The sequence below is a fragment of the Antechinus flavipes genome, chromosome 2, assembly GCF_016432865.1.
Source record: "Antechinus flavipes isolate AdamAnt ecotype Samford, QLD, Australia chromosome 2, AdamAnt_v2, whole genome shotgun sequence".
In the NCBI taxonomy this organism is placed as follows: Eukaryota; Metazoa; Chordata; class Mammalia; order Dasyuromorphia; family Dasyuridae; genus Antechinus; species Antechinus flavipes.
The window spans coordinates 581,451,866-581,479,421 of record NC_067399.1 but is presented as its reverse complement, the minus strand read 5'-3'; the positions used below and the strand labels follow the sequence as shown (position 1 = coordinate 581,479,421).

The 27,556-nt window shown below is 34.6% G+C and overlaps 1 protein-coding gene across 1 annotated transcript; it reads left to right on the top strand.

Annotated features, from left to right (window-relative positions):
• Positions 1-1,005: 1,005 nt before the first annotated feature.
• Positions 1,006-27,159, top strand: PCGF6 (polycomb group ring finger 6). Its single transcript, XM_051981336.1, has 10 exons — positions 1,006-1,352; positions 2,971-3,070; positions 3,168-3,264; positions 6,833-6,888; positions 6,996-7,055; positions 7,431-7,539; positions 10,345-10,372; positions 14,306-14,404; positions 17,147-17,233; positions 25,897-27,159. The coding sequence occupies exons 1-10, from the start codon at positions 1,014-1,016 to the stop codon at positions 25,951-25,953; spliced, it is 1,032 nt and encodes a 343-aa protein (XP_051837296.1). The 5' UTR covers positions 1,006-1,013; the 3' UTR covers positions 25,954-27,159.
• The last annotated feature ends 397 nt before the right edge of the window (positions 27,160-27,556 follow it).

Here is a 27,556-nt window from a genome sequence, read left to right as displayed (position 1 = left end):
TTTAGCATCTAGTAATAACGATTAATTAGTTTAAATAGAAGATTATCAAATAACTCCATTTTTGTGGAGGAGGGTAGCATCTACCTTCAGTTTCCTGGATATCTCCATGTTTTCCACCATCTCCATTCTCCAACTGAGGGGCCTTAGTTAGGCTCAGTTTACTAATGTTTAGTATAAAACTTCCTAGTCAAATCTGGGACATTAGATTCTAGGGTATTCCCGACTAAGAAAAAAGTATCTGTGGAGTGGACTTATTAAATGATGTTTCTTAAAAAGTGGTACTACAAAATATAATATCAAATAAAAGAACAGATCAGAGTGGGGGTGGAGAAGAGAGGATTCAGTAACGCAATCTCATCTAAATTGGAAAAGAGAAGAGTAGTGGAAGAGAGAAAAGAAACTGGAATTTTATTCTTTTTGCAACATAGTTAAGGAAAAGTATTTTGCATGACTTCCGCATAGTATCGATATAAAATTTCTTGATTCTTCAAGGATGGGGGTTGGGGAGTAAGCAGAATAGAGGTGGGAATTTGGAACTAAAAACTTAAAAAAATGAATGTTAAAATGTTTTATAAGTAACTGGGAAATAAAATATATTTTTTAAAAAGAGAAACTGAAAATGCACTTAACTCGGTTTACTGGGTAATAAAGTGAATTAGAGAATAAAGTATTTATTAAGCACTTATTGAGGCAAAAAACAGTCCCACCCCTTCTGGAACTCTCATTTTTATGCCATGGACTAAGGTTCCAGGACTTTTAGAAGAACCCAGAGTTCTTTCTATTAGCTTTTTTCAAATTTTGGCGAGGTTTCTTTAAGGAGGTGCGTCATGAGTCCCGCCCTCTTCACCTGCTCTCCATCAGCCCGCCCTTGTCCTGAATAGGCGGAGGTGGGGAGGAGACAGACTACATTTCCCGGCAGTTCTCGTCCAGGTCGCTCTGCGCTTGCGCAGCATCCCAATCGGCCGGTCCTTCGAGCTCGCGCGCTCGCTTCTCTCTTCAGCTTATTCACGAGCATGGAGGGGACCTCTCTTGTCTACGGCGCGCGGGAGTCCGGGTCCGCCGCGACCCCACTGCGGTCCCGCCACCCTCCTCCTTCGCCGCCGGTTCTGGAGGAGGGCCCGCCGCCTCTGCCCCCGCTGGCCGAGGTGGGCACCCCGGGCTGCTCGGGCTCCCGGCCCCCGGAGCTGGAGCCCGAGCGCAGCCTAGACGGCTCGAGCGGGAACTACGTCGACGAAGAAGAAGAGGAGGATGAGGAGCTGGAGGAAGACGAGGACGAGGACGAGGAGGAAGAAGGGAGTCGCTTCCCGCTGGGGCTGGATGGCAACCGGCTAGACTCGGAGGACGAGGAGGAGGTAACGAGCATCCCTCGGCCCTGGTTACCCTGGAGGTGGGGGTGGGGGAGAAGGGGAGGAGGAGGCGGAGTCTGAAAGCAGGCTTCCCCAAACAGGATTCTACCACCCGCACTCCCGGGGAGCTGGGGAGGGGCTGCACACCATCTTCGCTTTTCCCATGCCTGGAATGCTCTCGCTCCTGTAGTCGAAAAAAACTGTAGTGGGAGGGGAGGGGTCCTCGATCCTTTTCCTTTCTCCTCTTGATCCCCTGAGCTGGGATTTAATCGTCCGAGAGCTCTCTGGGAAGTGACTAGTAAAGGCAGATCAACCCAGAGTCACCAGTTTATTAGCAGTACAGCCCCACCTCTGATCTGGGAACTTCCAGGCGCCAGTGCCTAGTGATTTTCTCCTGCATTCTGTAATTGACATTTTTCTGTGTGAATGGAAGCCTTGGAATTACAGTCGGGTCTTTCTGTGGACTTCCTTTGTGATCCTGAAGGAGCTCTTAAGTTTTTTCTTTCTTTCTTTCTTTCTTTTTGTTGAGAGAATTAAGTGCTCAGGGTCATTCGACTAGTAAGTGTTAAGGATCTGAACTAGAGTTTGAAGTCATTCAGAGCTGGTGTTCTATCCACTGGGCTACCTAGCTGCCTCTGTCTCTTACTTTTTTGCCCACTATCTTCTCACCTTTCAAACAAGGGTAATAATAAATTCTTCATGGTTTGGGGAAGGGATTGGGGAAGGGAGGCTGAAATAAATTTATTAAACTATTGAGAAAAAGACTAGTTATCTTTGTAAAGGCCTTATCACAGTAACTGGTACATAATCGGTGCTTAATTAATGCTTGTTCCTTTCTCCTGGAAAGAATGGGTACCTGAGTAAGTTTGATATATCACATACAGAATGCTGGGCAGAAAATATAATCTGAAATATATGTATTATATAATTGACTACTAGCACCTGTATTCATTCATACAATCACAAATTTAGAATTGTAAGGTATATTCTGCTTGATATTTAAAACCTTGCCCACCCTAGCTCCAAACTCTCTTACTATAGTTTTTTCCACATTACTTTTCTTGCATTTGTTGTCCTAGCAAAAGTGACTATTTTGTTTTTTCTCACATTCAGTTCAGTTCCATAAACATTTATTAAGCAACCACTATAAGCTTGGCTTCATGCTAAGAATGGGAGATCCAAAGAGAGGCAAAAGACTGTACTTGTCCTTGAGGAGCTTATAATCAAATGGAAAAGGCAATTCTTCTGTTCTTTTCCTCTCTTCTGTTCTTTTGCATAAACTTGTTGTTCCCTATGTCTATTATGAACTCTTTTGTCATCCCTGCTTCATTAACTTCCTTGAATATTCAGCTCAACTGTTATTTGCTTCAGTGGCTACTACTATCTCTCTCCTCCTTACCTAGTGTATTTTTTTTTGCAGCTATTTACATGTGTACAAGTTGTCTTTTAAGCATAAGCTTCTTTGAGTACACAGTCTGTTTCTTGTTCTTTATTTCACCAATACTTAGAACTAAGCCTGGCAAAGAGATACATGTGGATTGATTATCTACTCTAACTTTTCATGTTATATGTGAAGGAAGGGTTGTTTGATATGTTTTAAAAACTATTTCCATTATTTTTACAGCGTATGATTAGTCTCTCTGAGTTGACCCCCTACATCTTGTGTTCAATCTGCAAAGGATACTTAATAGATGCTACAACCATTACAGAATGTCTTCACACATGTAAGCATATATGTGTATATATATTGTGATTTTGTATGTATTTTCAAATTTAGATTTATGGAAGCATCTTAATTTTAAAATTTTGCCCTTTCAACAGTTTGTAAAAGCTGCATCGTAAGACATTTTTACTATAGCAACAGATGTCCAAAATGCAACATAGTAGTCCATCAGACACAACCTCTTTATAACATCAGGTAAGAATATCTCATTGTAGTTGGTGTGGCCAGCAATCCATATAAGTAAATATCCAATTGTAATTAAAAGTTTATTTGAATGATCTTATAAAATTAGTAATGTCTGAGGCCAATGAAATATTGTACTTTTCTGTATATTTAAAATATTACATATGTATTACCTGGACCTTCTGAGTACAGTATCAGTATCCTATTCTGGGATTCTCTGGAGGACAGCAGGCTTGACAGAGAAGACAATAACAATAGTGAAGAAGCTCTAAGGTATTCAGAATGAAAAACAAAAACAAAAACAAAAGAAAGTTACAAGTTTCATGTCTTTTATGGCCTTGATGTGTAAATGCCCGAGAATAGTGTAAAGTAACAAAGTAAACTTAAAATTTTAAATAGGATAAAAACCATATCATAAGCATCACCAGCACTTAATGACAATAGAACTTGTCAACAAAATATGACAGTGAAAGAGTATGGTTACTCAAAAGAAGCTTTTGATAGAAAAAGGGGTCAAGCTGCTGCACAAGAAGAGAAGTAAATTTATGATGCTGAGTATGAAAGAATGATAGCATTTGGGTGAGGCTGAAAAGAATAAGAAAGGTGAGAGTGTGGGATTTGTCATTAGAAAATCTGATTTGAATCCTGACTTTGTCTTATACTATATGAAGAAGCTGGACTAAAGGTGTTTCCAATTTGTGGGCTTCTTTTATTTTTAAATAGTTATTTCAGGAACTTCAAAACAAAAATCACTGTGAGTGAGAATCAGTTTTTAAATGTAGAAACATTCAAATGTAAATATCAGAATATTCATTTTAATCTTTTTGTTTTTGTTGTTCCTATCTACAAACTGAGCGATTCATCTGTAGTTCACAGTCCTCAGGCATTGTCTGGGTACTGAGATGTTAAGGAACCTGGTCATAAGCACAAAGCTTGTGTGTCAGATGCTAGACTTCCACCCAGTTCTTCCTGATCTCAACTATGGCTTTCTTCTCCTTATACTGGAGGAATCAAAGACAGGGCTGAGCAGCCTGAACCAGATTAATTGGGAAATAGTTAATAAAATAAATAGAACATAGATAATATTATATGTTTTTCTAAATCAATAGGTGTTCTGCCAAGATCCTTATGTATATTTAGTGCTCCCCCCCTTTTCTACCTGAGTTTGTAACACTGCCCTACACCAACACAGCCTTTCAAAATATTCATAGGAAAGATAAAAGAAATGAATAATCTTAACTACTAACAAAAATGAAAGATGATCACCCTCTAGTTTCTATTTGATGATTTATGGCTTTATCCATAAGGGTACTGCTTCTAATGTTAACCAATACAGATTATATACATTCTATACCTTAGTCTCAAAAGTATCGGTTAAATACTTACATGTCTCGAGTGCTAGGATTAGAAATGTAAAAGTAAGACTATTCCTTGCCTTTGAGAAACTTTTATTTTACTAAAGAGTAACAAATGTTCATATCTATTTATCTGTGTATATGTATATATATATTAAATGTAAGCTATATAAAATTAATCTGATTTGCAACAAACATCAGAAAAAGCCTCTTGATGAATTTGATGAAGTTCCTGAGCTGAGCCTCAAAGGGAGCCAGGGATTTCAAGAGGTAAAGATGGGGAGAGGAGAACATTCCAGGCATGGAGTAAAGGCTGTTACAAAGATAGGAGAAGGGATGTTGTATGTGGGGAACAGCAAGTCTAGTTTGACTGGGAAAGGGAGGGAGTAATGTGTGATCAGCCTAGAGAGTTTGGGTACCAAACCAGAGTTTATAGGTAGTAGGGGGTCCTCAGAAGAGTGATATGATTAGACCTAGGCTTTAGGAATATCAATTTGGCCACTCTGTGGAGGGCTTAGCTGGAGGCAGGTACATCATTTAGCAAGACATTTCAGTGGTGTGGGCAAGAGATAATAAGGGGCCTGGTCAAGATGCAGTAGGTGATTTCATGAAGTGCCATGAACAAGAAAGCAGTTTGTGGTCAGCTCTCTGGTGATGAGCCACTGATCAGAGCCAGACTGGTCCTTGGCCTTTTCAGATTAGTAAGATCTGCTAGAAACATTCTTCTGTTCTTGACATTCAAAAACTCAGGAAAATTTTCTTGCCATGATGAAACATCAAAAGAGAACTTTAATGAAGACTCTTAATATGTAAATTTGTGCTTTGTATTCACGTGAAAAAGAAACAAAATGCCCCCAAATTTTTTTAAGACCTTTGAAAAGAGAACAATTAAGGCTGGAGATTTTCTGGGGGGGCTGAGGCAGTTGGAGTTAAGTGACTTACCCAGGGTCACATAGCTAGGAAGTGTAAAGTGTCTGTGATCAGATTTGAACTCAAGTCCTCCTGACTCCAGGGCTGGTGCTCTACCCACTGTGCCACCTAGCTGCCCTGGGGCTGAAGATTCTAATAAATATTAAAAGACTAGAGATGCTATTGTATGCCTATCATGCTTTCCCCCACTTCTATGCTTTTCCTTATGCTAACCTGTACAACTAACTATCAAATCAGAGAACCCTCACTGACATACTTTTTTCATGAAGCTTTGCCCACCTAATTGTAACTGACAATACAATACTTATATGTAAAGTTCTTTACGTATACCCCCTCTTTTGAGTCTTACAAATGACCTGATGAGATAGGTACCACCAATATTATTCTACCCTATTTTACAGATGAAAAAACTGAGCCTTGTAGAAGTAGCTTGGTTATGGTCCTCAACTAGAATAGGTAGAATTTGAATTCAGGTCTTCTGATTCCAAATCCATTCTTCTTTATATTAACACTATGTTGCCTTATCACCTATATCCAGCTACACTTTTTCCTACCCTTTAGTACCTTTTCTGATCAAAACCACACAGTTTTAGGATCCCATTAATCTAAACTATTTTAGTATTGTTACTTCTTTCAATTGTGCATTTTGTGTCTCCCTAGGTTTTAAGTCCCTTGGAGAGAAGTTTAGAGTATGTTCTAATATTCTACTGGGCACAGAGTAAGCTTTCCTAGTTTGATAGGATATGACCGATTCCTTCTTTATCAAGAAACCTTTGCTGTTTTAATTATTAATTAATATCAGTTTTGTGGTGTTCCTAAAGTTTTCATTTTTCTTGTCAATTGGTACTGTTTTATCAGTTGTTTTTTCCTTTCTTTGAGCTATATAATAAAAGTTAAATATATTAGAGTTTCTTTCCAGAAGTAGACCATTCTTATTGTTTGGATTTTTTGTTTTTTTTCTGTGTACGCTATATATTAGGTCTTGTGGAAAGTACAATACAGTATAAAATGCTTTTCTCTAAAGTTTATTACCTTCTGAATAGAGAAGCAAATCTACCCCATACAGAACAACTCATGAATTCAAGGTGGAATGTAATTGCACAGGGAATTATGTAATACAGGTAATACTCTCTTCTTGAGAGCTCTGAGGTCAACCTTAAAATAAACTCGCAACAGAAAGAATAATAGCTCATTTTAAAAAAGAAACAAAGTTGATTATCCAGAACATAATATATGCTGTACTGAAATGCATTCTTCTGAACTCTCAACTACCCTTCATCCTTTCCTTTTATTAGGTTGGATCGACAATTACAAGACATAGTATACAAATTAGTGATCAATCTAGAAGAAAGTAAGTTGTTTTTTTTTTAAATTATTACAAAGTTCTGAATCTCAGGATCACTATTCACTCTACCAGCTGTACTTTAAATATAATTTAGCCTATCTTTCATTTTACAGGAGAGAAAAAACAAATGCATGATTTTTACAAAGAAAGAGGTCTAGAAGTACCAAAACCTGGTAAGGTTATACAATATATTTTAGTGTACCTTTAGATTTTTTAAATTATAAATTTTTCTAATTTTAGGATTCTATTTTGGAAATGAGGGTTTGGATCATGTTTTTAATTCCAACTTAAATAGTCTTAATTAAGGTTTCTAAAGTAACTAATAACGTACTTCTTTTTCATTGTTTTCTGACCTATTCTCCTTAAGTGATGGGTAGACTATTTACAGAATTCATGAAGTTGTACTGATTCCCAATATTAGTGGAAATAGTCAGGTTTAATTGAGAGTTTTATAATTGTTCCCCCAGGACTGACATTTATGTAGTCAAATATATAAAATATGTGGCATTTTATTTTTACATAGTGCTTTTGATTTTGTCCTCAAATAGCTGTCCCTCAACCAGTCCCTGTGAGCAGGGGAAGACCTAGGAAAGTTCTGGGGTCAGTGTTTCGTATTCCACCAGAACTTGATATGTCTTTATTACTGGAGTTCATTGGGTAAGTACCTCAGGACTTACATAAGATTTTACCTTATAAAAAAGGCTTTGTATTATTATAGTAAACTGAAGACTTTACTAAATCGTAGGTTAAAAATAAATTTTCTTGATAACCATTCTTTAAGTTAAAAGAAAGATTCCATATGTGCTCTCTACCATGTGACATTTAATATGCTACTACTTTGTTAAACAGTGTGTAATTGAATGTGTGTCTAAAATTATCATTTCTCAAAAACAGATTTTTAAAAACATTTTTATTTTATATTTTATATTTATAGATTTGGCAAAAGAAGTCAAAATACTTTTCTGGGGAAATTTGTACTGACAAATCAACCTGTACTGACCATTTTGTCCTATGAACTCCTGTACCATCTTTTGCCTAGATTATTCATTTAACACTTAGATGAATAACAACACTGAATAACTTAACTTTGTGTTCCCATCTCTTCAACTAATCAAGTAAGCAGCTTGAGCTTAGACTTGTATATAATATAGGAAGTGTTCAATAAATGTTTAAGGATGATGAAATGAAATTTTATTTTCTTTTAAGAGTTGGAAAAAATCAGTCATTCCTAAGTTGAAGCAAAGGATATCATCAATATTCTGTAGTTTACATTTTGAGAAGTGTAATTTTACCAATAGAGAGGGGACAGTTTTACATGTCATAGACTAAGCTGTATGCAGTTGATGCACTAAGTCCAGACCAACTGGCAGCCCTCCATGATTTTAAAGCAGTGCAGAAGTCCAATTAGGTAAGCTGTTGCCTTTGGACAGTAATGCCAAATTGCACTTTTATTACATGGGCTGCTACATGCTGCTTCTATAGTATCTTATTAAAATGTTCTTCATAATTAACTCATGCTTTATAATAGAACTTCATTTGGGGTTAAGTCATTGATACTCCTTGAACTCCTTGAACTTTGGTTTGTGTGTATATAAAAAGAACATTGTTACTTGGAAAAGCCAGTTATTTGGTTTATGTTTTGACTGTTGCTGTCCCTTAATATTTTCCGTTTCCAAAATTATATGTCCTTAAATAATAAAACAACAAAGTTATTCTTAAGAAAAGTTCTCAAAATGTTCAAACTGTAATTAGCAATGTGAAAATGTCACTAAATTTTTAAAAATGCACAGCATTTATAATGCAAGGTTCATCATATACTAATAACATGATGTAGTCATCATAAACTCATGGGAAATTATAAACTGCATTAATAGGAAAATAATATTCAATGCGAGAAATGTGACAGTGCTGTTGTGTACTTATCAGACCTCCATAGTCCAAATGGGGGTACTCAGAATATATAAAATAATGCACAAATGCATAAATGATGCTTAGAAAGGACCTGTATGAGATATGAAATGAAAATATAAACTCTACAAGATAGAGCTTATCAGTTGACATCGATAGAAATCTAATGCATAGGACAAAGGAATTGTTATAATCTTCTCGTTCTCTTCACCTCTGGATACTGATACTGTGTTCAGTTCTATCTACCACATTTTATTTGAAACATTGACAAGCCAGAGTATGTCCAGAGAACAATAACCAGGAAGAAGTCTGGGAAGTATGTCGCAAAGAATATAAAAGGGATTAGGGATTTTTAGTCTGGAAAAGAAGATAAAGGGGGATATAATTTGAAGAGCTATCATGTAAAAAAGAAGGATTAGATTATTTTTTTCTGAGTAATTCTAGTAGCAAGAACTAGAATCATTGGAGTATAAGTTACAAAGAGAGATTTCAGCTGAAAATAGAGAATTTTCCAACAGATAGAATTATCTTGAAATTGAAGACTGCTTTGTGAGCCAATAATCTTCCCATCACTGGAAGTAGTCAAGCAAGAATGTTGCTGATGGGATTCATTTTGTGTATAGAATGTTAGACTAAATGAACGCCAAATTTTTTTCTGATACTGATATTTTTTATGAGCTATATGTTTCTCTCCCTTTCTCAGTGAAAAATTTGGTACAGTTGAGTGTGCAGTTCTAATCTAGTACTTGGGACTGGACTCAACAGACTTGAATTCTAGTTCTTGCTCAGCCAATATTAACTGTGAGACTTTGGACAAATTATTTTACCTCCCTGTTCTTTAAATGAAATCAGTCTAGATAATCTTTAATCTTTCATCTCTGCAATTCTGTAATTCTACAGAGTCATATAGATATTTTTAAATAGTAAGTGCCTTCTGAGAGTATTATATCTAGGCAATTGAGAAAAATACAGTTTATATAAGATGGTACAAGAACATTAATCATATAAAATGAAATTCAAATTCATGGGAGATACAAAGTGCTGTGTGAGCTTTGAAGTGATGGCAAATTATTGAACAGAAATCATCCAAAACAGCTACTATATATGAGCCAGCCCACAAAATCCTTTGAAATCTTGTTTCATTAGTATTGACATAGAAAAAATAAAAAAACTATGAAAAGCCAAAAACATGAGCAGGAAAATGTTGAACTAAAAAGAATGTCTTAAATTAATTCTGAAATTTCTTGTTTTATAGAAGAATAATAAGACTTAAATGAATCTATTCAGTTATTTGCTGAGTAAAACTGGATATCAGACCACCAGATGGCAGAAAAAACAAGCAGGAGAACTTTATCAGTGAAATTTAAGTGGGTCAAGATTGTTGACAATCAACTTTGATTATTTTAAAATGTAAAGTGTAGCTCAACAGTGTTTTGTTTAAAAAAAAAAAAAAACAAATTTTTCTCTCAAATGTTCATATTCTATTGCTTTGTTTTTAATATGGTGAAGTAAAACATTTCTAAAAATTGATATTTGGCTTTTATTTCTTTTCAGTGCTAATGAAGGCACAGGACATTTTAAGGTATTTGTAAAAAAAAAATTCTTAGTTATATTTTTTATTTTAAATGAGTTCTGTGTAGCCTATAAACTTAGATTATCTTTCACAGTGATATTTACATAAAATGTTTTATGAATAAAAAAATGATGTGAAGGACATCATTTGCCTCCCAAGAAATGTTTTTTGAGAAAAGAACGAGGTAACAAATAAAGGTTTATTTAAGGCAAGATGGAGTAAAGAAAAACAAGTGGTTAACCAATTTAAAAATATTTCAAACCAAATACTAAACATAGCTACACTGAAAAAATGTCTCAGCATTTTTTGCATAGTTGGCACTAGGCCTTATAAAGGCTTAAAATTGTGTTTGCATGTAACATTTTTGGCTCAAGTTAACCTGCTCTAACTTGTTGCTTTAGTCATTTCTTTAGATTTTTAGAGGGAAGAATGAACTCCTTTGGAATGCACTTTGGGGCAGATTTCCTTTTAAATCTCCAAAATGTAGATTTCCACTGTACACAGTGTTCTGCTTTGATGCTATAGTGTAAATCATTCAGAGAAAGGCAGTATGCTTTATGTAAAGGTAAATGCTTTGCTAATCTGTTAGAACTCTTGAAGAAGGTAAATGTTCATATGAATAAAAAGGAATCAGTAAGTATAATCTGGTTCTTTTTTAAAGCCTTTTATAAATTTTTACTCTAAAAGCTATTTTTAAAAATCACCGTGGAATTGGTGAATTGTTTTAAAACATAGAGCCAATTTAGAACAAAGCAAAGTAAGAATAAATAAAGAGTGTTTATTTGGGTGAAATAATTTAATAGACTGTTCCAGGGATTTATGCTAGGATTGGATTTATTTAAGGGTTTTTAATAAGTAACCTGGGAAAAGAAGTTAAATCTTGTAGATAGACTTAGAGATAAGTCTATACCAATCCTGAATTACTCTTTGCATCTGCCTCCTTTGTTCCTATTCTCATGATGCTCAGTAGGACTAGAGGAAGTCTCATAAATGGCAGTTGATTCCACTGTAGCTTAATATTATCTGATTTCAACTAGGGCCTCAGTGCAATTAGGCACTCCTTCTACTTTTCCTTAATTAATTCTCTACTCCATCTGCCCCTCCTCCAGAAGTTGTTGTTCCAAACCTTCTCTTTTCAAGCCTGCAAAAATGTCCCCTTCTTCCATCCTCTCAACTGAAATTCTGTTCTTAAGATTGCACAAATAAGTTGAGGTTACTTGTTAACTTTTTTTCCCCTTCTTTTTCGTTTTATAAGCCCTCCTCTTTCTCTGACCTTTTCTCTTGAATCTCTGATGGATAGATAGCCTCTTCTCCAATGGTCCTCTTTGCACCCTTGAGCCCATCTCCTCCATCAGACTGCCCTCATTATCATTGCCTCTCTTTAATCTTCTGTCTCTTGTTCTGCTGCTTAAAACATACTAACATCTCTTTTCCTTGATAAATCTTTTCAGTTCCTATTATCTCTACTAAATATTGTCTTTCATTTTCTTCTCTTCCCTTAGCCACGTTCTTGAAAAAGCCATCTACATTCAGTATATCCACTTGCACTCTCAACTATCTTCAACCTATTTTCTGACCTTATTCTGTTGAAACTGCTCCCTTTAAAGTTAGCAAGACTTCCAATGAATAAATTTAATGATCTTTTCTTTGTCTCCATTGTCTTTGAATTGTCCTATCCTTTGACGCTGTTGATCATTTTGTACTGAATACTTTTCTTATACATTTCATTTATGAGAAATAGTTTTTCACTCTTGTCTTCCCTTTTCTATCTCTAATCTTCTATTTAAACTCTGTTCTTTTTTTCTGTTAGAACAGAACCATTTCAACCTTGGCCCCCTGTTTTCTTATTTAGCTTCCTCAATACCCCATTTGAAAACTTTAAGTTAATGAAGGAATACTTATTTGTTTGTTCTTTCCCTATTAGAATGTTAGCACTGAATAATCATTCAGCTTATTCCAATCACTCAGATATAGTTATCTTTCTAGGTTTCTCTGGGCTCTTAAGTTTGCATTTCATAATTCCTGTTCAGCTTTTTTCCTTTGGAAATTTTTTAAAAATAGGTTCCTTTGTCTTGATTCAGGCAGCTATCATTGATAATTTCCTGAAATAATAGTGTCTAAACTTTTTTTTTATCATGTTTTTGATAATTCTTAATTTATCTTTCATTGAGTAGTTTAACAAATCTTCTTTTTAATATCAGATGTATTTTTTCATTGTTTTCTTTTTCTGTATTTCTATGTTATCTCATAGAATCATTTATCTTTATTTGATTTTTTTTCTATCCGGTAGCTTATTACTTGGGTAGAGTTTAGCATCTTCTCTTGTAAGTTATTTATTCTGCTTTCAATTGTTTTCTCCAAAATTTTTATTTCATTTTTTTATTTCTTCCTTCTTTTACATATACGTATATACATATATGCATATGTGTACGTAATGCCCCAATTTGAATGTATCCTCCTTTTGTTTTTTTTATTTTATTTGTATTTATTTATTAAGTAAGCACTTAATAAATGTTTATTGAATGACTGATTACCCAAAGGTTGTGTGAATATACAGGAATTTTAAGATGTGGATTGGGGAAGTTCATAGCCATCTTCTTAATAAAGTGGGAATCAAGTCCCTCTTCTAATGGAGGGAGATAGAAATGGAATTGAAAACACGAAGAAAAGAAAAGAAATTGCTATGGAGATAAGAATTGCTATGTATCAGTGAAGTTAGAAAACATAATTTGTGATAAATCCAGACTATTAGTCATTAAGTATCTTCAGAATTGAAAAAGATAAAGCACATGTAGAAGAAAACAAAAGATGAAGATTAGTGGAGAATGAACATGAGAACAAAGGCTTAAAAATAGAGAGCTGCCTGGTTGATCTAGCTCAGGAGTCCTCAAACTTTTTAAATAGGGGCCCAGTTCACTGTCCCTCAGACTGTTGGAGGGCCGGACTATAGTAAAAACAAAAACTTTGTTTTGTAGGCCTTTAAATAAAGAAACTTCATAGCCCTGGGTGAGGGGGATAAACGTCCTCAGCTGCTGCATCTGGCCTGCGGGCTGTAGTTTGAGGACCTCTGATCTAGCTTAATCAGATGGTCAAGATTAAAATGAGAGAACAGGGAGTGAGGGCCTGGAGGTCAAGATGAAAGTTAAAAAGCAATTTCAGTAGGCATGAGACAGTAAGAGAGGACGAACAGAAAACTGATTAGAGAAGGACTTCTGACGGGTTTGAGAGCAGAGCAGTTTTAAAAGATGTGATCATTCAATATAGTTATTTATTTATTTGTTGCTGAGGCAATTGGGGTTAGGTGACTTTCCCAGGGTCACATAGCTAGGAAATATTAAGTGTCTGAAGCCAGATTTGAACTTAAGTCCTCCTGATTTGAGGGCTGGTACTCTAAAAGATAATATTTATTTTGAAAGATTATAATTTATTGTTTCAGAACAATGATCAAGTAGGGTGTTCCTCTATTTCTCATACAAACTGCTTGTCAAATGCTGACTATGTTAATTCAATTGTTAATCTTGCAGATTGATACAATACATTCCTTCTGTGTTGAAGATCTATTTCATGAGATACTAAAGCATTTTTTTAACCTAGAAAATGTCAACATACTATATAGAAATATGGAGTTAGGAAAACTTTTTTTGTCATATAGGTAGGTTGATTCTAGGACATATTACTAACTTTTTCTTTGGTAAAACATTTCTTGATTTTAGAGAACTGATTATGAAAAATACTTTCCTATTGACAGAAAGATTGTGACTTTTTATAGATTTGGAATGAAGACTATATTGTTAAGTAGGGTCATTATTTAAGTTTTGGTTTGTTTACACATCTTGGTTATAAAGATGTTGCATGAAGCAATAATCTTTACTGTGAAAGGTGTTTAAAATATATTAAGTAATCCAACTTGTTTAGTTTATAAATAATTTCAATTTCTTACAGCCACTGGAAAAGAAGTTTGTTCGTGTTTCAGGAGAAGCAACTATCGGACATGTTGAAAAGTTTCTCAGAAGAAAAATGGGTCTCAATCCAGCTTGTCAGGTATAATGTACTTATGTAGTTAAGATAAAATTGGTAAATTATTTCATGCATAGCAAAAATAGCTCACATTTGAGCAAGTAGCCTTTATAAAAAAGGGGGAAATTCCCTAACATTTCATTTAGTGAGATTTATTTTTATCTAAGCCGGAAGGATATGTGTTTGTTAAAAGAAGCAACATAGACATTAATTGATCAAAGCAAATATGCAGGTTGACTTCCCATCTTAATTACATTTTGCTCACTATACTTGCTTTCTTAGCTCATCTTAGCAAAAATAATCTGGGGATGTAAGGAGCAAGAGTCCTTGGTACTTTAATCTCAACCCTATTTATAGAAAAATAGGTAGACTTTTACCTATTAACCAATTCCTCCCCTCCTCCCAGACCAGATCATCTCCAAAGATGATTTAGTTAAAATATTTTTAGGAAAAAACCAAAGCTCTTTCTGTGTCAGCCTGTGGTTCTGTAATATAAAAAAAAATTGCAAATTCCTGGTTTAAAAGATCTTTGCTGCTATCAATTATTATAAAACAATAAAACATTGTGATAACTCTTTAGAATGTACCAGCCTTTCTATTACTTTTTTTTTTCCATCAACAAAATACAGCTTCCATTTTCAGCACTAATTCTGACTAGTCTGCTATCATATAGTGTCAGAAAATTATAAATGAATTCCTTTCATCAACCTGTAGACCCAATAGACTTAAATTTACTTTTCTGTAATTAGTTAAAATACATTTGGTGCCATATATAATAAATAGTTATTTATGGGAACCTTGAAAAGGAAAATATAAGCAATTACATAATTATCACTCCTGAGTGGAAAAATCAAAGGGCATGGCCTGTGTTAGAGCAAAATAGATGTAATATGATGAGTATTGGGAATTGAGGGTTCTTTCTAATTTATAGATTACTTTCTCCTTAATTGAATATTAACCAGAAAACTAATTATTCTATTTAGTTTTAAATATTAATGATTTTACATATTTGATGTTTTAAATTTTTCAGAGAAGCTTTTACTTCCCTTGGCTTTGTAGAAATTTGCTTTGTTGTTATATCATTATAAGACACCTTTATTTTGAATTAGAAAAACATTCAACATTTCTACTTAATTTCCCATGTCACTTCCTTGCTAAGTATATGGTCTTTCTGTATTCACACACTATGTCTGTGGTCACTTTTGTAAGTGGTTTTTATTCGGAGTCTGCAATATATGTACAAAACAGAAAATAACTAGTTAAATTTATAAACTTTGCGATTCAGGAATTCAATCTTTTTAGGATATTTATCTGAAATGAGGCCTATAACTGAGTTATGTTCAAACTGATGAAAAAATTTAGCTCATCAGCCTTAGTAGACTTGAATAATAATAATGATGATAACAATTAACATTATATAGCACTTAGTATGTTATACATACTTATATATAGTTAGCATTATTATGTATTATAGTTAGTATATATAAAAGTTAGCATTATGCTAACTTTTATAATTATCTCACTTGATCCTCACAACCATCTTGGGAGGTAGATGCTATTATTATCCCCATTTTACAGATGAGGAAACTAGAGAGTGACTAGGGACAGTGATAGTCTTCAATTTCTCAAGTCTGTCAACTATGACTTTCTTTAAGCCATTCATTTAACCAAAGTGGTGAATAGTGTGACATACTTACTAACCTGTGATCTTCATACCCAGGTATGTGGTAATAGGGCTGAGTTGTTAACCAGGAGTTTAGATCTGTTAAGTAATGAATTACCTTTTAAGCCATAGGTAACAGAATAGAATAAAGGAGAAAGGTAGTTGAGGGTGGTGAATGGTATCCAGCTTTAGGGCTTCTTAGTGTTAAATTCTCTTAGCTGTTAAATTCGGAATGTATAAATATTTAAGAAAAGACTTGGGGAGGGTAGAGGGGTCAGATAAGATAAACAAAAGCTGTTTTCATGTGGACAAAAGATTGAAATTGTTCTACTCAGAACCAGAAGTCAGAACTAGGCATAGAACAATTAAAGTTACAGAAGAGTAGCTTTAGGTTTTATGTAAAGAAAACCCTCATAACAATTAAAATTCTCCAAAAGTCGAATGGGCTGTCCATGTTAGGAGGTATAGTAGATTTCCTCCTATAACAGACTTCAATCAAAGGCTTTTTGATATGTTATAAAGAAGATTCTTATTCAGTTACAGATTGCATAAAGTATATTAGTGCATCCTTCCACTTCCTTGATTCTACAAAGAATTATACTTTGTTCATTAATCTGAATGAATTTATTGATGTCCTGTACCATATTCTCTGGGATAGTTGCTTTGTATGCATTACCTTTGTTTAGTTTTTCAGATTTTATTTGTAGTATATGAAAACTGGGTTTTTTGAAAAATGTTTTTATTAATCATTGAAGCGGTTTTTAAATCAGAGATTTTGTATATTTTATTATTGTAGATAATTTAACAACAATTCAGTTCATCTTAAGAGCTGGGTACTAGTAGATAAAGAATAGGATCCAAGTTTCTTCACTTTGACCTAAGTTCACATACTAAGCAGGTGGCAGTGTTTTAATTCTTATGTCTGTATCTTTAAATGAAGATGCTCTTTCTACAACAGTATGCTGTCCCACTTTAAAAGAGTTTACTGGAATATGTCTAAAATAGAGTAAATAAAGCTCATCCAGAACTGTTTGGCTTAATTAATTCAGATAACATGTAAAACAAGAAAAAATACTTTGATAGTTTTTTATTTGTGTCCATAGGTAGATATAATATGTGGCGATCACCTATTGGAACAGTATCAGACACTAAAGGAAATTCGCCGTGCTATAGGTGATGGAGCAATGCAGGTAAGTCTTAGATATTATGAAAATGCTACTAAAGGAAATACTTTCATCAACATTTGAAATAAAAAGAAAACTAAGGACCATGTGATACAAAGTTTTAATAAACATTCCACAGCCAAGATTCCTTAGCCTACACTAGATTCTACAGTAAATTAAACTTTTAACTTCTGAACATATCTTATATTAATAAGCTCATCATTTTAAATTCCTCTTCATTGGAAAAAGAATGGAGTTGACTTAATTTTTCTATTATATTTTTCTGGTAATGTGAATGAATTTAAAGTGACCAGCATACGTCATTTAGAACATTTGGAAATCAAGGTCTTGCTCTAAGAGATTCATGAAGAGTTAAGACAAGGCACCTTTAGTTGTGGGCTCTGTTTTCTGCTAAGCTTTTACAAAAATCCTTTTTAAAAATTCTGCGATACATTAACAGACTTTCAATAAGGAAGTTTCAGCAAACTCTTTAACAAATAGACTTTAAATGGCCAATTGAATACATTTAGTTTGTTATCGAAAATGGAACTATCTAGTCAAGAAAGCTAAAATCACTGTGTAAAGAATGCATTGTAGTACAAAAATGATCCTCATACCATGGATTATATAATTGTTAGAAGATAAAAACAGGCTAGCCAGCTTTTGTTGATCATTTACTGACTTGATTTTTCTGTTGACTTATTAAGAAAGCCTACAACTGAACCTTAATAACTATAATATTACTGTCTAGAGTTTGAGGTATGGATTTTTTTCCTTTAGTTTTTTCCAGGAAAGCTAGATGGTGCAGTGGATAGAGCACTGACCCTGAAGTCAGGAAGACCTGAGTTCAAATATATCCTCAGACACTTAACACTAGCTGTGTGATCCTGGACGAGTCATTTAACTCTAATTGCCTTGCAAAAGAAAAAAAAAAATTAGTACAGTTTCTTCCAAAAGCTTAGAATAGCACATTGAGTAATAGAGATTATTGTAACAAATGAAGTAATCCTTCAGCACTACAAGTTATTCTTTGTATAAAGGAAAAACCACACACCTTTTAAAATCTTGAGCATTTGTTTTTGAAGTTTCATGGACTTGAAGAGAAAGTTTTAAACAAGATTTTTAATCTTAACTAAAGTTTAGTGTAGTTAATTGGTGATTAATGTTCCCCAGGGCATACTATACTTACGCATGGAAAACTTCACATGACATAATAACTGAATTCTAATTTAAGAGGCTAAAGTTGTTCTAGTTCTTTTTTCCCCCTTTACTTTCTTGAACAATGTTATTTTTGTCATGGGGATTTTTTTTCCAACTCCTATAGGGACTTTTTTAAAAAGCATAAAATCAGAAAATTGAAAATAGTCTTTGAATTAAAAGTAAAATTACTTTCGTGAAAATTGGTGCAAATAAAAACAACTATTAAGATTTTGCCTTTCCTGTCATATTGAAAAAAATGGCAATAATTCAGAAATTCAAAAATATATAAAAATAATACACTGTTTGAGATATGTAGTGATCCTGGAGTTTTGGAATACAATTTAGCATTAATTAAGAAATGTGTTCTTACCCTTAAGCTCAGCATTTTAACTGCTGGGCATATGTCCCAGGAAGATCAGAGGCTGAGATGCCAAAATTTTAATAGAGCTTTTTGTGGTAACAAAGAATTATAAGTCAGTCCATTTGTTGGAGAATGATTGAACAAATTGATATGTGAATGTAATGGGTTGTTATTGTGTAGTAAGAAAAAAATGTGAGGAATTCACAGAAACATGGGGAAATTTTTATATGAATTGATAGTTATGAGAGCATCATATACAAGGACTATAACAATGTAAATTAAAAGAATTCTAAAAGACAAAAAAGAATGATGGAAAACACCTCAGAAAAGCCCATAGTCCAAAAAGCTGATAAAGAGAAGATGAAAAACAAAGTCTCTTCCTAGAATCTTAAGGAATCTCATACTTTCATCCCAAAGGCTATAACTAGAGAATGAAAATTTTCATTTGGTATCCCATTGGTAACAGAGAGATAGGTAGAACACTTACCATGTGCAGACACAGTGCTAAATGTTAGGGACACAAAAACAGGAAAGCAAGATAGCGCTGCTCTCAACTAGCTTAGAGCCTAATAACAACTGAGCATAATGGGGGGCTGGGAAAGATGGGGCAATATGATTTGAAGCAGTCCAGAAGATGAATTATAAATGAAGAGTTAGCAGTGGGCCCTTGACGTGATAATGAGGGACTCCTCAATCACTGGGCCAACCTTAGAGAGCTAGGCAGCTGGTGTGGAAACAAAACAGACCCGAGAGCTAGCTAGAAGGAGAAAAAGACAGAGAAAGTGATTAACAAATCTAATGGAACAGTCATTTGGGTTTAGTAAGAAATAAAACTTCGGAGAAGGAAAGATTTGAGCCCCTACAGAAATATTAAAAGATCTACCCCCTCGTCATTACTAAATTGTATCAAATTGCAGAGGCATGACAAGAAGTGTAAGTCGTGAATTTCCAGGAGCAGCCTCATCTTTAGGCACCTCTTGTGAATCCACCATCAAAAGAAGTATACACAGTTTTTCAGAAGTTGAAAGACTCAAATTTGTAGCCCGCCTAAGAACAGTAGCCATTTAGAAATCATATGTGAGATGTATATTCTGAATGTGTATGGGGGAAGAGAAGCAAATTTAGATTTTTATCAGTATTTTAAACAAGTTGAAATGTAATTATTCCATTTAGAAATAAGAATCTTAATTTAAAATTGGCACCATTAAAAAAAAAAGTAGGAAGGGTACCTCACTTCACTTCAATAAGCAGAAACATGCAGCCTCTACTCTTTAACAATCCTTATCCTCATCCCATCAGAACCATTTGAACTCTGGTTCCTTGGCTCTGCTAAGTGAAATTTGACCATACCCTGCCCAGAGCCAGACTTCTATGTCACTTTGTGGCCATTTCCAGACTATATTCCATAGCTACTTCTAGCTATGTATGATGTCTTCCTAGAGACAGCAAGCGTATTAAGCATCTACTTTGTCAGGCACTGTATTAAGCATTTACCAAATAGACAAAAAAAGACAGATACCAAAAAGACAAAAACAGTGCCTACTCTCAAGATGCTTATATTATTCTGATTTGGGTGGGGATGACACAATATGCAAGCAAGTATATATAAACAGTACAAAATGGCAAGATGTATCTACATATAAGTTGAAGATAATCAACAGACAGCAAGCACCAGAAGGTAGAGATAAGGAAGAAAATTCCAGGGCATAGCCATTGAAAATGGAGTAAGAAACTGTAATGAGTAAAATGTAAAGAGAAGAAAAATAGAGGTATTTACATATAAAATATAATTATAGTTTTTTATTAACAAAACATATGCATGGGTAATTTTTCAACATTGACCCTTGCAAAAACTTCAGTTTTTCCCTTCACTCCCTCCCCTAGATGGCAGGTAGTCCCATACATGTTAATATGTTAAAGTATATGTCAAATACAACATATGTATACATGTTTGTACAGTTGTCTTGCTACACAAGAAAAATCGGATTTAGAAAGAAGGTAAAAAATAACCTGGGAAGAAAAACAAAAATGTAAGCAAACAATAACAGAAAGCGTATACGTGCTATGTTGTGATCCACACTCATTTCCCAGTGTTCTTTTGCTGGGTGTAGCTGGTTCTATTCATTACTGATCAACTGGAACTGATTTGGATCTTCTCATTGTTGAAGAGAGCCACTTCCATCAGAATTGATCCTCATAATATTGTTGTTGAAATGTATAATGATCTCCTGGTTCTGCTTATTTCACTTAGCATCAGTTCATGTAAATCTCTCTAGGCCTCTCTGAAATCATCCTGCTGGTCATTCCTTACAACAATAATATTCCATAACATTCATATATCACAATTTACCCAGCCATTCTCCAATTGATGGGCATCCAAGGAGTTTGTTAAGTTATGAAGAGTTTTGAATGTCAAACAGGAATTTTACATATGAACCTGAGGTGAAAGAGAGCCCCTGGTGTTTTTTAAAAATCAATTTGACAATTGAGTCAGAAATAGCATGCTGATTACTAGGCCAAATTTATGCCATACACCAGTGTCCAGGGTATGATTCCATTTATTCAATATATCTTTAAGCATCTTCTATATACCAGGCCTTGGAGATACAAAGACAAAAGCAAGGTAGCCCCAGTTTGCAAGGAGTTTCTTGTTCAGTTGGGGATGGGGAGGGAGGAGAATAATTTGTACAAAGATAAGTTAACAAAGGCTGTCATAGTGATCACATATTCTTGCTGTTACTGTGTACAGTGTCCTTTTCATTTCGCTTACTTCACTCAACATCATGTGTTTTTCCAAACTTTTTTAAATCAACCTTTCCATGATTTCTTTTTTCTTTTCTTTTCTTTTCTTTTCTTTTCTTTCTTTCTTTTTTTTTTTTTTTTATGCAGAGGAAATTGGGGTTAAGTGACTTGCCCAGGGTCACACAGCTAGGAAATGTTAAGTGTCTGAGGCTAGATTTGAACTCGGGTCCTCCTGACTCAGGGCTGTTGCTCTATCCACTGAGGCACCTAGCTGCCCCTCCATGATTTCTTATAGAATAGTAATAATTCATTACATTCATATGCCTTAATTTACTTGGCCATTCCCCAATTAATGGACATCTTAATTTCGAATTTGTTACCACCACAGAAAGAACTACTACAGTTTTGTACATATGAACCCTTTCCCTCTTTTAAAATCTCTTTGGGACACAGGCTCAGTAGAAATACTATTGGATCAAGAATATGGGCAGTTTGATAGCCCTTTGGGCATAGTTCCAAATTGCTTTCCAGAATGGTTGGACCAGTTCACAATGCAACCATTTCTTTCTAGGTTTTTGTGACCTACTTTTTCTTTGTTCTGTCTATATGTCCCCTTCACGCCTCCACCAAGCCCTTTATTTCTAAATTTCCTATTACTGTCAAAGTGTCATCCTCAACTGTTCACTGTCTCATCCCTTATATCCAGTCTGTTGGGAAATCTTGTCAATTTTATCTTCATACTTTTCTCATATGTTTTCCACACCCCTTCCCCCTTTTCTCATCTGACATTCCTACTATTCTGATGCATAGTTTCATCATTTCATGCCTGGATTATTGCAAAAGCCTCTGACTTGGTCTCCTGGTCTCATATGTATGATGGATCTTTGCAAGGATTCTACTAGTTGATTGGAATGGGGGAGGAAGGTGGGATGAAGTTTACTAGCACAGATGTGTCCCTGTCCTGGTGGTCAGGACACGCAGAGATTTTAGTTACATTTGAGATCTTGAAATCTGTGATTGTTAGAATCTAGTCCTAGTTAGAAAGGAGCTACTATGAGGAGACTAGGTCTCCATTGGTTAACTAGAGTTCAATTGAACATAAGCTTTGTTAGAATACAAGCTTGAAGGTAAGGATTGTCTTATCCTTATATTTGTATTCTCAGCATTTATCATGGTTTTTATAAGTTGCATCTTTTTGACAATGAAAGCTTAGTTTTAATCTTGCTAATCTTGCATTGATTAATATATGAAAGTACAATATACACTTGGAACAAGGTCTGTCCTGAGTGATAGAAGATTTAAACTTTTATTTCAGATATTCTTGATGATTTCATTCTTTTGTACCAACTTCTTGTCCAATCTTATTTAATACATCATCAATTTTTACTTAGTAATGCAGCTTAACAAAATGCTTAGGCTAGAGAAGTATCAGACTTTCTTTTTTGCTATTTGACATTTATGTGTGTGTGTCCTTGTATTCATATCATTAGTATTTATATTCATTCTGCATTTTCTTTGTTCACTTCTTTTTAGACTACTTATTATTTTGTGAGTTAGTTAAAACCAAATAATATCCACCAAACTCATTTAACTGAGTACACATCAACTGTATTGTGTTTCATTGTACTGAAAATGAATAAATCTGTAAGGGTTGATTCCTATGCATATGGATAGTGAGAGTCAATTATCTAAACATTAAAAATGCTTATTTTCTTAATTCTTTTAGATTAAAAAAAAGAAATGGAAGTTTTAATATTTCCTTACCATATTTTCTGGGGTACACATGTCCCCTTTTGGAGGACATTGATTTAGTCTCCACTTTATTAAATATTTTGCTAAAATTTATAAACTAAATTTATGGAATATCATAACTGTATCTATGACACTTTTTTTTGCCTAATCAGTTTTGTAACCCTTTCAAAAAAGAAAATAAAATTAGTCTGGTATAACCAATTAAGTGAGTGAAAATACTTTTTTTTTTGCTGAGGCAATTGGAGTTAAGTGACTTGCCCAGGGTCACACAGCTAGGCAGTGTTAAGTGTCTGAGACCAGATCTGAACTCATATCTTCCTGACACCAGGCCCCGCATTCTATCCACTGTGCCAAGCTGCCCTAAAATACATTTTTTTAAAAAAGGTACTTAGCATATGCCAACTGGGCAGCTAGGTGGCGCAGTGGATAGAATGCTGGGCCTAGTGTCAGGAAGACTCATCTTTGTGAGTTCAAATCCGGCCTCAGACACTTACTAGTTGTGTGACCCAGATCAAGTCACTTCACCCTGTTTGCCTCAGTTTCTTCATCTGTAAAACAAGCTGGAGCAGGAAATGACAAACCCATCCAGGGTCTTTGCCAAATAGGGTCACAAAGAGTAAAATGCTATATGAATAGTCACAAATCTCAGTCAAGTGATTTAAATGCTTAAAGGTTATCTGTTTTTTATGTACTATTTCCCCACTTGCCATTTTTTTCCTCATCATTTTAAGTACCAAAGTCATTCTCTGTGGCAGAAAAAAACAGAAGCAAAGCAACACTTGAACAGCCTTGCCTTCTCTGTCTCATCATTATCTCTGTCCTACCACCCTCATTCCCCCTGCCATAGCAATAGACCTATTCTTCTTTGGGCTTTCTCTTTCCTAAAAATAACCATAATCCTACCCTTTTTAGCTTTTTTTTTTGTTGGACTTAATTCATCCTGGGTGTTAGCAATTCTGACACTATTTTACAAGACTACTTTGTGCTTTTAACATTCATTCTGTTACATACTCTTGCTTTTTATCTTTTGTATAGATCTTCATAAACTAGTTGGTGAGGTTCCCCAGCCATATTAGTCTCTAGAGAACTCTGATTTTCCTCCTGACCAGAATGTTTTGCTTTGTGTCTTCAAAATGTCATTCTTGAGAATTTTCCATACTCAATAGGCTGACTTCTAGAATGTTCATCACTGGGCTCCAATTTATCTTTTCTCAGAACTACTTGAAATATGTTCTCCCAAGATCTAGAATGCATGTCAAACTATTCCTGGCTCCCTATTCTTTCTTTCACTAACTCCAGGAGGCAGTGGCCACTTTCTTTCAAAGTTCCCATTTCTCTTCAGCAATGAGTTCCTCCCTATCAATAAGAAGATCTACAACAGGGAGTGTCCTCTTGTTAGGGTACTAACCTCTGCCTTTTAAAGCATGAATGAATGCTTTAAAGAATGAAATTGTCCTTAAATCAGCAGGCAAGTCAAGAAAAGTTAGTAACAGCTTATCTGCAGGTATGGAAAGTTAAAGCCCCCTTTCACTACTAGAGAGTGTGCACTGGTGGTAGAGAGCTGTTCTTGCTGTCAGATCACATGGCTGACACATATTGATTGTGTGACCCTGAAGAAGTGTACCTCTCACTGCTTCTAATACGGTAAATTGCAGAATAGGTGCTAACCTCCACTGGGACATGAGTCCTGACCAGGAATTCCCTATACCTATAAAATCACAGGTCCAGATTAAAAAATGTGAGGACCCAATTCTCCTGCGTCATGCCTCTGAACTCCTTCTAACTGTTTCTTACCAGGCAAGTAATCTAAAAAATATTCTGATGATAAAATCACTTCTGTTTCAACTTCCATTAATCTTAACCTAGATATTCTGTATCAAGCTTCCCTTCCCTGATTCCTCGGTGGAATCAAATGATAATTGTCAGAGAAGAAAAAGAAAAACTATAGAAGAACAAACACAAGAATTCAAATTATAGTAGTCTGGAGCCATTTAATATAAAAAACAAATAGCTTGGTATACTTTAGGAAATCCTAAAGGCCTCACTGTCTTACAGTAACTTTATGTAAGCACTTAAGCTTTAGTCTCTGTTACCTCATTTGTAAATCGGGGAAGGTATTGGAGTAGAGATCCATGATCCTATGTTCATAATGCCAAAATCAAGAAAAGGTTAAATTATTTTCAATAGTGTCTGTTGATGAAAGCAGAAGGTTGTAATATGTTGTAGAATGGCAGAATAAGTACTTGATTTAGACTCAGGACATTTTTGAATTCTGGTTCTGATACCACTTGTCTGCAAACATTGTTTCCTTCATCTATAAAAATGGGCATCATAATTTGTCTCAGTGCTGATAAGACCAAGTAAGATAATAGATATAAAGCGATTTACAAACCAGAAAATGCCATTAAAAATTTCAGATTTTGTTTTTACTTTTAAAAATATCTAACTTTTCACTGCTTAGAGTGGTAAGTTCAAATTGTACAAAAAGTAATTGATGTAGAAAGCAAGGCAACATTATAGTATTTAGATCCTTTAGAGAGAAAAAATACCTAGTCTTTGACTGGAATAAAAAGGATGCTTCATTTTATTTCTTTTTGGAGGATTGTCTGTTATAACATGCCTTTTTCCTTTCCAGGATGGTTTACTTGTACTTCATTATGGCCTTGTGGTTTCTCCACTGACAATAACTTGAATATTCCAGAGCTATAGAAAAGCAGCATCCTCATCTCACCAAAGACTGTCATCGTATGTCTGGTTACCACCACTTTATGCAATATGTTTCATTTTCAGCCGTAAGAACCTTAGCATTTAAAAGTATAAAACTAGAAATGATGACATACTTTTATTTGGCCAGTGACAGTTTAAAAGGTAGTACAAGCCTCAGGGAAAGGAAATCATTTAGAAACACTGAATTCTAAAATTCTTTATGATTTCACACTTTATCTTTGATTTGCTTGCTCTTCTCTGAAGCAAATCAGCTCCTGTTCTCTTCTAGAGCCATATCTCTTTACAGTAGGCAATTGAGATTCAGCTGTCAGGGATGGGATTTGATAGATAGTCATCCTTTTGGAAAAGTGATGTATACTTTTGAACTAAAGATAAAAGTCATGGCTTTATTTTTAAAACCACAGGACAAACTTTCTGATCTTTGTGAAGACCAAAAGTATTAAGCTACAATTTGCAGATTTCTAGTATTTTTTGAGCATGTATTTTTATACCAGCAGTAATACTAAAGAGCTCTTGTTTTCTCTGGAGGTGGTGAATCAGTTCCTTCTATGTAGGCAGAATGTCTTCCCATAGGGCAGTCTTGTCCAGCACAATGTGCCTCTAGTGTAGTTTGACTTCCCTAGCACAGCTTATAAGAGGTGCCTCTTTGATGTTTTTATTCTTAAAATAGTTCATTTTGCAACATGCGTTGTATTTGAGTGGTTTGTATGTTTTTAGAGACCTCTTAGCCCTGAAAGTATGTTCCTGAAAGTATGATCAGGACTATTTAAGTAGACTTAGAATCCTGGAAATAACTTGTTAATTCAGTCTTTCCTTATTTTGTCAGACTTGTTTTCCCATTGTTTCTTCACCATGTTTAAAGGATGTAGTGTTTATGAGCTCATTCACTTGCATGTTAGGCCTTAAAATTTAAAATTTAAACAATTCTTTTGCCAATAAAGATAGTTTGAAATAACAAGCCTGTTTACTCAAGTTAATATATTACAATGCTTCCTGAAAGGTTAAAAATTATTTTGTGGTTCAGATTTTGAAACTTATTTTGAAAGTTTGTATGGCAACAGTTACAAGGTTGGATAAGTCAAGGAGAATGCTTTGTAAACAGTTTGTGAATTGTGTAAATGATAACATATTGTAACAATTAAATAAAAATTTATTTTAGTCTATTTTTAAATAGTAGTGCTTATTAGAAATCTTTTTTAAATGACTTAAGTAGGTCAAGGGTGAATTAAAGTTAACTGTCACTTTTGGGTCTTTCAGACAACAAAAAGAGTGAGTCATTCTCTCTAATCTCTTCACAACCCTGTTCCCCTCCCCTGTAAGTTATATGGCAAATGTTATTTCATATAAATCTTCAGAAGAAAACAATTCCAACAAGGGAAATTCCTTTATGAATTAACACTGGGAATTCTAACACCAGAATTCATTTAGCAGCCTTTATCCATTAAATTCTCTGGGTCCTACAAGCAAAAACCCTGGGGACCAGATCTGCCCTGATTCAGTGGCTGCTTAAACACCACTGCTCCTTCGTCCCACAAGAAGCCATAGACATTGATTCTGCCTGGCCAAGG